General features: G+C 44.2%; 1 protein-coding gene across 4 annotated transcripts in view; it reads left to right on the top strand.

Moving 5' to 3' along the window:
• Nucleotides 1-4: 4 nt before the first annotated feature.
• The window catches only part of FANCD2 (FA complementation group D2), an 89,857-nt gene continuing 76,696 nt past the window's right edge, over nucleotides 5-13,165 (top strand). For 3 of the 4 annotated variants that reach the window (XM_066245945.1, XM_066245944.1, XM_066245942.1), the window contains exons 1-6: nucleotides 5-199; nucleotides 4,183-4,276; nucleotides 11,242-11,382; nucleotides 12,263-12,330; nucleotides 12,508-12,611; nucleotides 13,021-13,081. In XM_066245945.1, coding sequence (XP_066102042.1) covers nucleotides 4,213-4,276; nucleotides 11,242-11,382; nucleotides 12,263-12,330; nucleotides 12,508-12,611; nucleotides 13,021-13,081 — 438 coding nt within the window. In that variant the 5' untranslated portion in view covers nucleotides 5-199; nucleotides 4,183-4,212. The remainder of the gene's footprint in view (nucleotides 200-4,182; nucleotides 4,277-11,241; nucleotides 11,383-12,262; nucleotides 12,331-12,507; nucleotides 12,612-13,020; nucleotides 13,082-13,165) is intronic. The other variant, XM_066245946.1, reaches the window with a different exon arrangement.

Raw genomic sequence — 13,165 nt, 5'->3', positions numbered from 1 at the left:
TCGGCTACGTGATGTCAGAGTGGCGTCGCGCCGGGCGGGAAAATCGAAAACCAGGGTTGGCGACAGCTTGTCGTCGGGTGAGTGGAGCAGCGATTGTCGTCTGACTTGTATGCTCCGGCCGAGCTCGGCTTTTCCCTCCGGAATTCTGTGCCCTGAACCTCAGCTTCCTCATCCGTCCTGTCGTGGGATAGACCTTCAGGTACTTCCCTGCGTCGTTAAAATAACGAAACGAGGCCCTGGCCGGTTGGCTGCCGGTTGGCTGCCGGTTGGCTGCCTGTTGGCTGCCTGTTGGCTCCATGGTAGAGCGTCTGCCTGGCGTGCAGGAGTCCCGGGTTTGATTCCCGGCCAGGGCACAAAGGAGAAGCACCCATCTGCTTCTCCACCCCTCCCCCTCTCCTTCCTCTCTGTCTCTCTCTTCCCCTCCCGCAGCCAAGGCTCCATTGGAGCAAAGTTGGCCCGGGCACTGAGGATGGCTCTATGGCCTCTGCCTCAGGCGCTAGAATGGCTCTGGTTGCAACAGAGCGACGCCCCAGATGGGCAGAGCATCGCCCCCTGGTGGGCATGCCGGGTGGCGCATGCGGGAGTCGGCCTCCCCGTTTACAACTTCAGAAAAATAATAAATAAATAAATAAATAAATAAATAAATAAAAATAATGAAACGAAAAGGGCTTTTATCCCCAACCCCTACCCCAATGGCCTGGGCTGGGGAGCCGGCCCCCTCTTTCCATCTTGTAGGTTTCTCTGTTAACCAGAAGGTAGCATACGGTTAAGGGCATGTCCTGAAGTAAGCAGGCCCTGACTTCCCTTAGTTCTTCGGCCTGCAAAATGGGTGATAATGGTTATAACTATTAAAGGAGGCAACAAATGGAGGAAACCCTTAGTAGTAGGGGTGCCTGGTTAATAGCAAACGTGAGCTCTTATTGGTAGTCATTGTTATAATCAAGAATGTATAGGTGGTAGTTAAGGGGGCAGATTCTGGAGTTAGTATGCCAGCTCTGTTACTGATTAAGAAACTAATAATGGTACCTACCTCAGAAAATTCTGCGAGGAACTTAAGTAAAATAGTTCTTCTTAGCTATTAGTGTTTACCTGCCTACCAGCCATTCTCATGTAGCAAATAGTCTCAATTGTTTTTAATGCAAGATACTGTGCTGGGCTCTAAGGATACTGAGTGAAGCTGGGTTCCTTCTTTGACTGAGTCCCACAGTCTAGTATGATGTCCTGAGGGCTCAGTGGAGTAGCAAACTTTTTTGGGGGAAAGGAGGAACATTTTTCAAGGAAGATGACATATAATTGAGTCTTTAAAGATTAATAGGTTCTGGCCAGTTGGCTCAGTGGTAGAGCATTGGGCCGGGTGTGTTGATGTCCCAGGTTCAAATCACAGTCAGGGCACATAGAAGCGACCATCTGCTTCTTCACACCTCCCCCTCCCTCTTTCTTTCTCTCTCTACCTCCTCCCGCAGCCATGGCTTGTTTGGCTCGAGGGAGTTGGCCCTGGGAGTTGAGGATGGCTCTGTGGCCTGAGCTTCAGGTGCTAAAAATAGCTCAGTAACACAGCAACATCCCAGATGGGCAGAGCATTGCCCCAAAGGGGGCTTGCCAAGTGGATCCTGGTAGGGGCACATGTTGGAGTCTGTCTCTCTGCTTCCTCTGCTCACTTAGTTTAAAACAAAAACAAAATGAACGAGTAGTAGTTTCCAGGCAGATAAGCACATTTGGGGTTAAAAGAACACTTTAGGTAAAAGCACTGAGACCAGGAAGATTCTGGTTTACAAGATACACTAGAAATCCCTGTGGTTCTGGCACTCCTCTACCTTTGTAGTCTCATTTCTAACTCTACAAGCTTCTATCTGTTTCATGTTGAGTTTTTCTCTTCCTGGATGACTCTTCTCTTACCTCTTCTATTGCCTTTTTCCTATTTCAAGCCTCAAGTTCCTGCTTAAAATCACTTTCTCAATGAGATTATCCCTGAGAAATTGTCCCTACTTTATTCATCACCCCCACCCCAGACTAAATTTCCTTGTAAGCCCTCATAGCACCCATGCTTTTCTTTTATAGCATACAACTGTATAGTCATGTATTCTTTAATCACAGGGCTACATTCTGAGAAATGCATCCATGGGCAATTATATCATTGTGTGAACATCATAGAGTGCACTTACACAAACCTAGATGATACAGCTTACTGCATACCTAGGATGTATGGTATTATTGCCTCTTGCTTCTAGGCTAAAACCTGTATAGCATGTTACTGTGCAGTACAACACAAGATTAAATCAAGCACAGGAGAAAATGATGTAATTTAGCCGTAAACACCAATTGTATGAGGTTGCTGCTGTGTACATGGCTATTTTATAGCAAACTGTTTTATTTATTTATTTTATAAATAGAGCATACTATAAATAGCAATAAAAATTTAGTAAATACTTAAAACGATAACATAGTCACTTATCAAGTATCATTTATTGTACATAATTGTATGTGCTATACTTTTATATGACTAGCAACACAGTAGATTTGTTTATACCAGCATTATTACAAACATATTGCGCTATGACATTAGAACAGCTATTATGTTTACAGGTGATAGAAATTTTCCAGCTCCATTATAATCTATAGGACCACTGTGGTGTGTATGTGGTCCATCATCTGAAACATCCTTATGCAGGGTATGATTGTAGTTAAATAACTACATCAAGCCTGACCAGGCAGTGACACAGTGGATAGAGTGTTGGTGTGGGACACACAGGACTCAGGTTTGAAACCCTGAGGCCGCTGGCTTGAGCATGGTGTCATAGACTTGACCCCACAGTCACTAGCTTGAAGCCCAAGGTCGCTCACTGGCTTGAGTCCAAGGTCACTGGCTGGAGTAAGGGGTCACTCACTCTGCTGGAGCCCCCTGGTCAAGGCACATATGAGAAAGCAATCACTGAGCAACTAAAGTGCCGCAATGAAAAATTGATGCTTGTCATCTCTCCTTCTTCCTGTCTGTCTGTCCCTCTCTCTATTTCTGTCTCTTTTGCTTTAAAAAAAAAACTACATTAAACCTACTCATTATTATACTGTGAACTCACTGAGGTCAGGTATCATGTCTGGTTCATGTGTATAGTATTGGATTATTAAATTAAAGGAGAGGCCCTGGCCGGTTGGCTCAGTGGTAGAGCGTCAGCCTGGCGTGCAGGAGTCCCGGGTTTGATTCCCGGCCAGGGCACACAGGAGAAGCGCCCATCTGCTTCTCCACCCCTCCCCCTCTCCTTCCTCTCTGTCTCTCTCTTCCCCTCCCACAGCCGAGGCTCCATTGGAGCAGGGATAGCCCGGGCGCTGAGGTTGGCTCTGTGGCCTCTGCCTCAGGTGCTAGAATGGCTCTGATTGGGCAGAGCGACACCCCAGATGGGCAGAGCATCGCCCCCTGGTGGGCATGCCGGGTGGATCCCGGTCAAGTGCATGCGGGAGTCTGTCTGGCTGCCTCCCAGTTTCCAACTTCAGAAAAATACAAAAAATAAATAAATAAATAAATAAATTAATTAAAGGAGAGATATAGCCTGACCGGGTGCTGGCGCAGTGAATAGAGCGTCGGACTGGGATGCAGAGGACCCAGGTTCAAGACCCTGAGGTCGCCAGCTTGAGCGTGGGCTCATCTGGTTTGAGCAAAGCTCACCAGCTTGGACCCAAGGTCGCTGGCTCGAGCAAGGGGTTACTCAGTCTGCTGAAGGCCCATGGTCAAGGCACATATGAGAAAGCAATCAATGAACAACTAAAGTGTCGCAATGAAAAACTAATGATGCTTCTTATCTCTCTCTGTTCCAGTCTGTCCCTATCTATCCCTCTCTCTGACTCTCTCTCTGTCACTGGAGAAAAAAAAAAAGGGAGAGATATAGTTTGGGGTTAGAAGATAAAGAATCTTGAATGTCAGAGAACTGGGTTTTATACTTCAGCAAGAGGAAAGTGGTCTGGCTGAAAAGGCAACTATGTAAACAAGTCTTGAAAGCAAGGGAGTATTGACCAGATAGAGGAGTTGGAATTTTCTCAACACCTTGATTTAGATAACATTAGTGTAAACACTAGAACCACTTTGGTTTTGAAGACAGCAGTTTTCTTTGAGCTATAGCTTTAACTTCTCAGAATTTTTCTAGTTTTGAGAGGGTAAATTCTTTTCTCTCTTTTTTTTTTTTTTTGCTGTAGAAAGTAATTTAATTGCAGAAAACCAATCAAATGGTTTCCAAAAGAAGACTATCAAAATCTGAGGGTAATGAGAGCCTGACAGAAGATGCTTCTAGTAAGTGCCTACTCAATTGTTGTTTTATTTCCTATAACAAATGTGTGTGACAATACTTCATCTTTTCTTATGGATGAATACTATTCCTTTATATATATAGTACCACATCTTCTTTATCCAATCATAATGGAATACTAATCAACCATAAGAAAAGATGAAATACTGCATTTGTGACAACTTGTATGAATTTTGATAGTGTCATGCTAAGCAAAATAAGTCAGATGGAAAAAGCACGAGAACCATGATTTCACTCATATGCAGGCTATAAAACAGAAAGCAACAAATGAACAGATAAAACAAAAAACGCATAGACAACAGTGTGGTGGTTATCATAGAGGTAGGGGAATGATGGAAGGTTGAAGAGGTCAAATATATGGTGATGGAAGGAGACTTGACTTTGGGTGGTGAGCATACAATGCAATATACAGATGCTATTTTATAAAATTGTACACTTGAAACCTATACTTTTTAAAAAAAATTTTATTGATTGATTTTAGAGAGAGAAAGAGGTACTAACCAGCTGAGCTACCAGGCTAGGGTATATATACTCTTATTAACCTATGTCACCCAAATAAATTTAATAAAATAAAAATGGGTGAGGTACTTAAAAGAGATATGGAGTTCCTACTTTCCAATGCTAGGAGTCATCAAGGCTTATTGGATAGAACATACAGAATCTATATTAGGAGATTTGGGGCTGAGTTTCTGCCTCTGATTCTATGTATGACTTTGGGCATGCCCACAGTCTCCACCTCCGTAAGAGGAGTTAGTATAGAGCTTATCAATTGTACATTATCTAGATGCTGGGACATAAAGATACAACAAAGTCCCTATGCTTTAAAAAAAGTCTTATGATACTTACCTGGCAGGGGAAGTCCCATGATCATGAAGCACTCCAGGTGTGCTGACCCCTGTGTTTTCTTCAAATTTGGAAACTCAGTTGTGTAATTTATGGTAGTGAGAGACAGTATCCATGCTCTCCTTTGAAAGAAAGGGAAAAAAAACTTATGGCCCCCTTTCCTTATAAAAATTATGGTATAGATAAATGCTATGACAGTGATATGTAAAAGAAAGGCATCGCCTGACCTGCGGTTACACAGTGGGTAAAAACGTCAACCTGGAACACTGACGTTGCCGGTTTGAAACCCCGGGCTTGCCTGGTCAAGGCACATATGGGAGTTAATTCTTTCTTCTCCTCCCCCCACTTCTCTCTCTCTGTCTCCTCTCTCTAAAATGAATAAATAAAATCTTAAAAAAATATTAGGAAAAAAAAAAAGGCATCATATCAAAGCAAGCATACCAGAGGCAAAGAAACTGCAGACTCTGTCCATATGAAAATGTGGTTGCCAGAGGCCCTTAATATTCCAGTAAGAAGTTGACAACCTATTTTATTTATTGTACTCATCTACTAAGGACATTTTTTTTTTACAAAGACAGAGAGACAGGAACGGAGAGATGAGAAGCATCAATCATTAGTTTTTCGTTGCGCATTGCAACACCTTAGTTGTTCATTGATTGCTTTCTCATATGTGCCTTGACCGCGGGCCTTCAGCAGACCAAGTAACCCCTTGCTTGAGCCAGTGACCTTGGGTCCAAGCTTGTGAGCTTTTGCTCAAACCAGATGAGCCCGTGCTCAAGCTGACGACCTCGTGGTCTCGAACCTGGGTCCTTGGCATCCCAGTCCGACGCTCTATCCACTGCGCCACCACCTAGTCAGGCTACTAAGGAAATTTTAACTTATTACATCATTAAGGGAGAAAAGTAGATCATCATATTTCACTTCAAGTACCTGCTTGCTTCTGTTTGTTAATTATGTTTTATTAGTTCTCCTGGGTTAAAAGTCTTTGTATGAAACCAGTCTGGGCTTTGTACTCAAAAGATATGATGCAGGAGAACCTGCCCCATTCTTTCTATCCCTACATCTAATAGTTCTCAAACTTTGGTGTGCATCAGGATTATTACCTGTAGAGTTTGTTATAAATTCAGACTCCCAAGCCCCATCCATGAAATTTTGATTTCATAAACTATGGGATATGACCTAAGAATATGCTTCTAATAAGCTTTCTAGTTATTCTAGAGCGGTGGTCGGCAAACTGCGGCTTGCGAGCCACATGTGTCTCTTTGGCCCCTTGAGTGTGGCTCTTCCACAAAATACCACATGTGGGTGCTACCTCGATAAGGAATATACCTACCTATATAGTTTAAGTTTAAAAAATTTGGCTCTCAGAAGAAATTCCAATCATTGTACTGTTGATATTTGACTCTGTTGACTAATCAGTTTGCCAATCACTGTTTTAGAAAGCAGTCATTTGCAGACAACAGCTTGAGAAACGCTGAGTGCTCTAGAATATGTATGGAAACGTTTCCATGGTTATTGTTAGAAGTGGCACATTGTAAATTCTTCAAATGAAAATTAAATAGGTGAAAACAGTTCTATTTATTATTTTGTTTGTAAGCCACTATTGCTGACCATTGTTAGAAATAAAATTTTAGCCTGACCAGGCGAAAGCGCAGTGGATAGAGCATCGGACTCGGATGCAGAGGACCCAGGTTCAAAACCCCGAGGTTGCCAGCTTGAGCGTAGGCTCATCTGGTTTGAGCAAAAAAAACAAAAACAAAAAAAAACTCACCAAGCGGTAGAGCGTCAGCCTAGCGTGCGGAGGACCCGGGTTCGATTCCCGGCCAGGGCACACAGGAGAAGCGCCCATTTGCTTCTCCACCCCTCCGCCGCGCTTTCCTCCCTGTCTGTCTCTTCCCCTCCCGCAGCCAAGGCTCCATTGGAGCAAAAATGGCCCGGGCGCTGGGGATGGCTCTGTGGCCTCTGCCTCAGGCGCTAGAGTGGCTCTGGTCGCAACATGGCGACGCCCAGGATGGGCAGAGCATCGCCCCCTGGTGGGCAGAGCGTCGCCCCTGGTGGGCGTGCCAGGTGGATCCCGGTCGGGCGCATGTGGGAGTCTGTCTGACTGTCTCTCCCTGTTTCCAGCTTCAGAAAAAAAAAACAAAAACAAAAAAAACTCACCAGCTTCAACCCAAGGTCACTGGCTTGAGCAAGGGGTTACTAGGTCTGCTGAAGGTCTGCTGAAGGTCAAGGCACATGTTTGAAAGCAATCAATGAACAACTAAGGTGTTTCTATCTGTCCCTCTCTCTGACTCTCTGTCCCTGTAAAAAGAAAAAAAAAAAGAAGAAAACAAAAAAAAGAAATAAAATTTTATACTTAACAATAAAGAAGTCCAGGAGATATTACAGGAGCTAGGGGATAAGAGTGATCAGATATTTTGCTACAGTGTTTAGAAGGAAGAAAATAAAAAAGGAAGTATATTCATAATAAAACAGAATTTTAGACATTATCAACATGATGTACATGAAAGGACCGTAAGAATATTAAAGTTATTGGCTCTCGCTGGTTGGCTCAGTGGTAGAGCATTGACCCCACATGTGGATATCCCAGGTTTGATTTCCAGTCAGGGCACATAGAAGGAAGTGCCCATTTTCTTCTTCACCCCTCTCACTCTCCTTTCTCTCTCTCTATCTCTCTCTTCCCCTCCCACAGCCATGGCTCGGTTGGAGCAAATTGGCCCTGGGTGTTGAGGATGGCTCCATGCCCTTGCCTCAGGTGCAAAAATAGCTTGGTTGCCAAGCAACAGAGCGATGGCCCCAGATGGTCAGAAATCGCCCCATAGGGGGTTTGCTGGGTGGATCCTAGTCGGAGTGTGTGCAGGAGTCTCTCTGCCTCCCCATTTCTCACTTAAAAAAAAAAAAATATCTATCTATCTATCTATCTATCTATCTATCTATCTATCTCCTGACCAGGCAGTTGTGCAGTGGATAGAGCCTCAGACTGGGACGCAGAGGACCCAGGTTTAAAACCACAGGTTGCCTGACCAGGCAGTGGCGCAGTGGATAGAGCGTCAGACTGGGATGTGGAGGACCTAGGTTCGAGATCTCAAGGTCGCCAGCTTGAGCGGGGGCTCATCTGGTTTGAGCAAAGCTCACCAGCTTGGACCCAAGGTCGCTGGCTTGAGCAGGGGGTTACTCGGTCTGCTGTAGCTCCACGGTCAAGGCACATATGAGAAAGCAATCAATGAACAACTAAGGCAGGGGTTGGGAACCTTTTTGGCTGAGACAGCCATGAACGCCACATATTTTAAAATGTAATTCCATGAGAGTCATACAACGACCCATGTACATTACGCATTATCCAAGAAAAATTTGGTGTTGTCTCGGAGGACAGCTGTGATTGGCTCCAGCCACCTGCAACCATGAACATGAGCGGTAGGAAATGAATGGATTGTAATACATAAGAATGTTTTATATAGTTTACGTTATTTTTTTAATTAAAGATTTGTTTGCGAGCCAGATGCAGCCATCAAAAGAGCCAAATCTGGCCCTGGCCGGTTGGCTCAGCGGTAGAGTGTCGGCCTAGCGTGCAGAGGACCCGGGTTCGATTCCCGGCCAGGGCACACAGGAGAAGCGCCCATTTGCTTCTCCACCCCTCCGCCGCGCTTTCCTCTCTGTCTCTCTCTTCCCCTCCCGCAGCCAAGGCTCCATTGGAGCAAAGATGGCCCGGGCGCTGGGGATGGCTCTGTGGCCTCTGCCTCAGGCGCTAGAGTGGCTCTGGTCGCAACATGGCGACGCCCAGGATGGGCAGAGCATCGCCCCCTGGTGGGCAGAGCGTCGCCCCTGGTGGGCGTGCCGGGTGGATCCCGGTCGGGCGCATGCGGGAGTCTGTCTGACTGTCTCTCCCCGTTTCCAGCTTCAGAAAAATGAAAAGAAGAAAAAAAAAAAAAAAAAAAAAGAGCCAAATCTGGCTCGTGAGCCATAGGTTCCCAACCCCTAAACTAAGGTGTTGCAACGAAAAACTAATGATTGATGCTTCTCATCTCTCTCCATTCCTGTCTGTGCCTGTGTCCTTTCATGTCTGTGCCTATCTGTCCCTCTCTCTAACTCTCTCTCTGTCTCTGTAAAAACAACAAAACCCCCCCCCCCCAAGGTTGCCAGCTTGAGTGTAGGCTCCTGTGGTTTGAGTGTGGGGTCGCCAGCTTGAGTGTGGGATAACCCCATGGTCGCTGGCTTGAGCCCAAAGATGGCTGGCTTGAAGCCCAAGGTCGCTGGCTTGAGGGAGGGGTCGGGTCACTGGCTCTTCTGTAGCCCCCCAATCATGACACATATACGAAAGCAATCAATGGACAACTAAGGTGCTGTAAGGAAGAATTGATGCTTCTCATCTCTCTCCTTTCCTGTCTGTCTGTCCCTAGCTCTCCCTCTCTCTGTCTTTCTTGCTAAAAAAACCAATCATATATATATTATGTATATATTAAAGTTGTTTTTATTGATTGATTGACTGATTGATTTTAGAGAGGAAGGGAGACAGGAGACAGAAACATCGATTTGTTCCTCTGTGTGACCTGACTGGGGATTGAAGCTGCAACCTTTGTGTATCGGGACGACACTAACCAACTAAGCTATCTGGCCAGAGCAGAATGTTAAAATTCTTGCCTTGTTAGAATTAAGGTGTAGATATAAAAAATGACAAACTTTATTATTATTATTTTTTTGTATTTTTGTATTTTTCTGAAGCTGGAAATGGGGAGAGACAGTCAGACAGACTCCCACATGCGCCGACCAGGATCCACCCGGCACGCCCACCAGGGGCGATGCTCTGCCACCAGGGGACGATGCTCTGCCCCTCTGGGGCGTCGCTCTGCCGTGACCAGAGCCACTCTAGTGCCTGGGGCAGAGGCCAAGGAGCCATCCCCAGTGCCCGGGCCATCTTTGCTCCAATGGAGCTTTGGCTGCGGGAGGGGAAGAGAGAGACAGAGAGGAAGGAGGGGGGGGCGGGGTGGAGAAGCAAATGGGCGCTTCTCCTGTGTGCCCTGGCCGGGAATCGAACCCGGGTCCCCCGCACGCCAGGCCGACGCTCTACCGCTGAGCCAACCGGCCAGGGCCAAAAATGACAAACTTTAAAAAGTGAAGTATGTCATTCAGTAAAGTGCACAAAAGAAAGAATAAATATTTCAGTAAATTTTCACAGAGTGAGCACTTGTATAACACCATCCAAGTCAAGAATGAGAACGGGCCCTGGCCGGTTGGCTCAGTGGTAGAGCGTAGGCCTGGCGTATAGAAGTCCCGGGTTCGATTCCTGGCCAGGGCACACAGGAGAAGCGCCCATTTGCTTCTCCACCCCTCTGGAGGCCCCCTCCCTCTCTGTCTCTCTCTTCCCCTCCCGCAGCCAAGGCTCCATTGGAGCAAATATGGCCCGGGCGCTGGGGATGGCTCCTTGGCCTCTGCCCCAGACGCTAGAGTGGCTCTGGTCGCTGCAGAGCGATGCCCCGGAGGCGCAGAGCATCTCCCCCTGGTGGGCAGAGCATCGCCCCCTGGTGGGCGTGCCGGGTGGATCCCGGTCGGGCGCATGCAGGAGTCTGTCTGACTGTCTCTCCCGGTTTCTAGCTTCAGAAAAATACAAAAAAAAAAAAAAAAAAAAAAAGAATGAGAACGTTGCCAGCCCCCCAGAAAGCAATCCCCATCCTATTCCTAGTTGTAATCTTTTCTCCTTCTAGAAGTAAACACTGTTGCTGACATTATCAATAGGTTAGTTTTGCCTGTTTTTGAACTTTCAAATGGAATCATACATCATATATATTCTTTGACTCCTTTTACTGAGCATTATGTTTGTGAGTCATCCATTTATGTCATTTCTAGTTTGGAGTTATTTAAATAACTAAATAAATGAGAGAAGCTTTTATGCTTTTTGATGTAAAAAAAAATAAAAAGTCAAATTTTACTATACCATCAATTACAGTATAATTCTTCAGGAAACTATCAGATTTCCTCTTAGACTTACTGTTTTAGGGTTTACTTTTTTTTTTGTAGTGTTTTCAGAAATATATTTGGAGCAGATTAGGGTTTACATTTTTATCTTTGCTTTACTATTTGTCACATTCCTGTAATTTTTGTCTATTTTCAGGTGCCAGGAAGCAACCACTTTCCAAAAAGACACGGAAATCTCATGTTTATAATGAAGTAGAAGAAAACGACAGTGCCTTTGTAACGCTTCTTAAGACATCAGGAATTATTCTTAAAACAGGAGAGAGTCAGAATCAGCTAGGTGATATTTTAATCTAAATCTTTTCTTTGGGTATAGTGAGTCATGGATTTTCTAAATAGAAAAGCAATGAAAATTAAAAATGGAATACCATGTATCTTGAGACAATGATGAAATTGAAACTGCTTTTTAGAGACTTGTTACAGCCCTTGGTCCTGATAAATACATGTTAAGTAGAGTACTTACTTCTCTCCTCCCCTTTAGAAAAATATTATATACTAGTATTGCTTTGTGTTTTCTTGTGAAAAACTACCCAGAGCGCAATTAGTTATGTGTCAGAATAATTTTAGAATATTTATAAAGCCATATAAAGCATGTAAGTGCCTATTTTTTGGCATAGATTATTTTATCTGGCTAAGATTATGGCATGTCTTTTTTATTTTGTTTTTATTTATTTTTAAGAGAGAAGAGAGGAGATAGTAAGACAGACTTCTGCATGCACCCTGACCCAGATCCACCCTGTAACCCCTGTGTAGGGACGATGCTTAAATCATCCAAACTGTCCTTAGCATCTGAGGCTGATGCTTGGACCAGTCGAGCCACTGGCTGTGGAAAGCAGAGAGGGAGGAGGAGAGAAGCAGATGGTCGTTTCTCTTGTGTGCCCTGATCAGGAATCAAACCCCGGATGTTTAAATTCTAGGCTGATGCTCTATCCACTGGGCAAACCGGCCAGGGCCATGGCATGTCTTTTTTTAGAACACTTGGTAGCTATCCTCTGTGAAAGCTAAGTTTGTTTTACTGTGGGTTTAGAAGATTTGGCACTGAATTAGATTGTAAATATCATTATTTGTTTCATCAGATATGAAACTTAGGACTTAAGGAAAGTAAAACTATGGTAGGAGATGTTAAAAACTTGTGACCAGCTATTCTTTTTTCCTCATAGCTGTGGATCAAATCGTTTTCCAAAAGAAGCTCTTCCAGTCTCTGAGGAAACATCCTTCTTATCCCAAAGTATGTCTTTTCTCCCTAGTACTTTTACCTTTGCTGCCAGTATTGGGAATTTAAAGACACTGGCATAAAGTTGAATGCATTAGAATGATTTTTAGCTAACCCACAGCAAGTGTGAAACTAAAAAGCGTACTCTTACTGTCTTTCTTTCTCTTCTTTTCTTTTTTTAATTTCATTAAGATAATAGAAGAATTCATTAGTGGCCTGGAATCTTACATTGAGGACCAAGATATTTTTAGGAACTGCCTTTTGTCTTGTGAGCGTCTGCAGGATGAAGAAGCCAGGTGTGGACAGGAGGCATGGAGCATTGCTGAAATTTAGTCTTTTGCACTAACCAGTGGGGAAGGGTGGAGCAGGGTGGTGATGGTGATGCAGAGTACAATTTTTTGGAATTTCACTTTTGATTTATGGCTCTTTTCCTCAGAGTTTTATCCTGACCTGTAAATTTTTAAGTTTATGGTTATGAGACTAAGAACCAGAGTGTTTTCTAGAATGTGTTTCACCTGTGTTGATAGAAATTCAGCTCTCTACTTTTCCCTGGCTTAAAAGCCATCTTTTCATGTTCTGTATATCTTATCTACCAGTTTAGTTTTTCTTTAAAGACTATATATTTAACAAATTTTATGGAGAAAAAATAAGAAATACATTGAAACAAGGAAACCAAAATAGAAAACAAATTCCTTTTTTTTACAGCATGGGTACATCTTACTCTAAAAGCCTCATTAAATTGCTTCTGGGGATTGACATATTACAGGTGAGACTGGACCACTATTTTGTGAACATTTGTTGGGTGTGATTTGTGATGTATGCCCAAGCATAAGTGTCTGGAGCACAGTAG

The sequence above is a fragment of the Saccopteryx bilineata genome, chromosome 10 (genome assembly GCF_036850765.1).
Source record: "Saccopteryx bilineata isolate mSacBil1 chromosome 10, mSacBil1_pri_phased_curated, whole genome shotgun sequence".
In the NCBI taxonomy this organism is placed as follows: Eukaryota; Metazoa; Chordata; class Mammalia; order Chiroptera; family Emballonuridae; genus Saccopteryx; species Saccopteryx bilineata.
The sequence above is the reverse complement of the archived record's forward strand: the minus strand, read 5'-3'. Positions and strand labels throughout refer to the sequence as shown.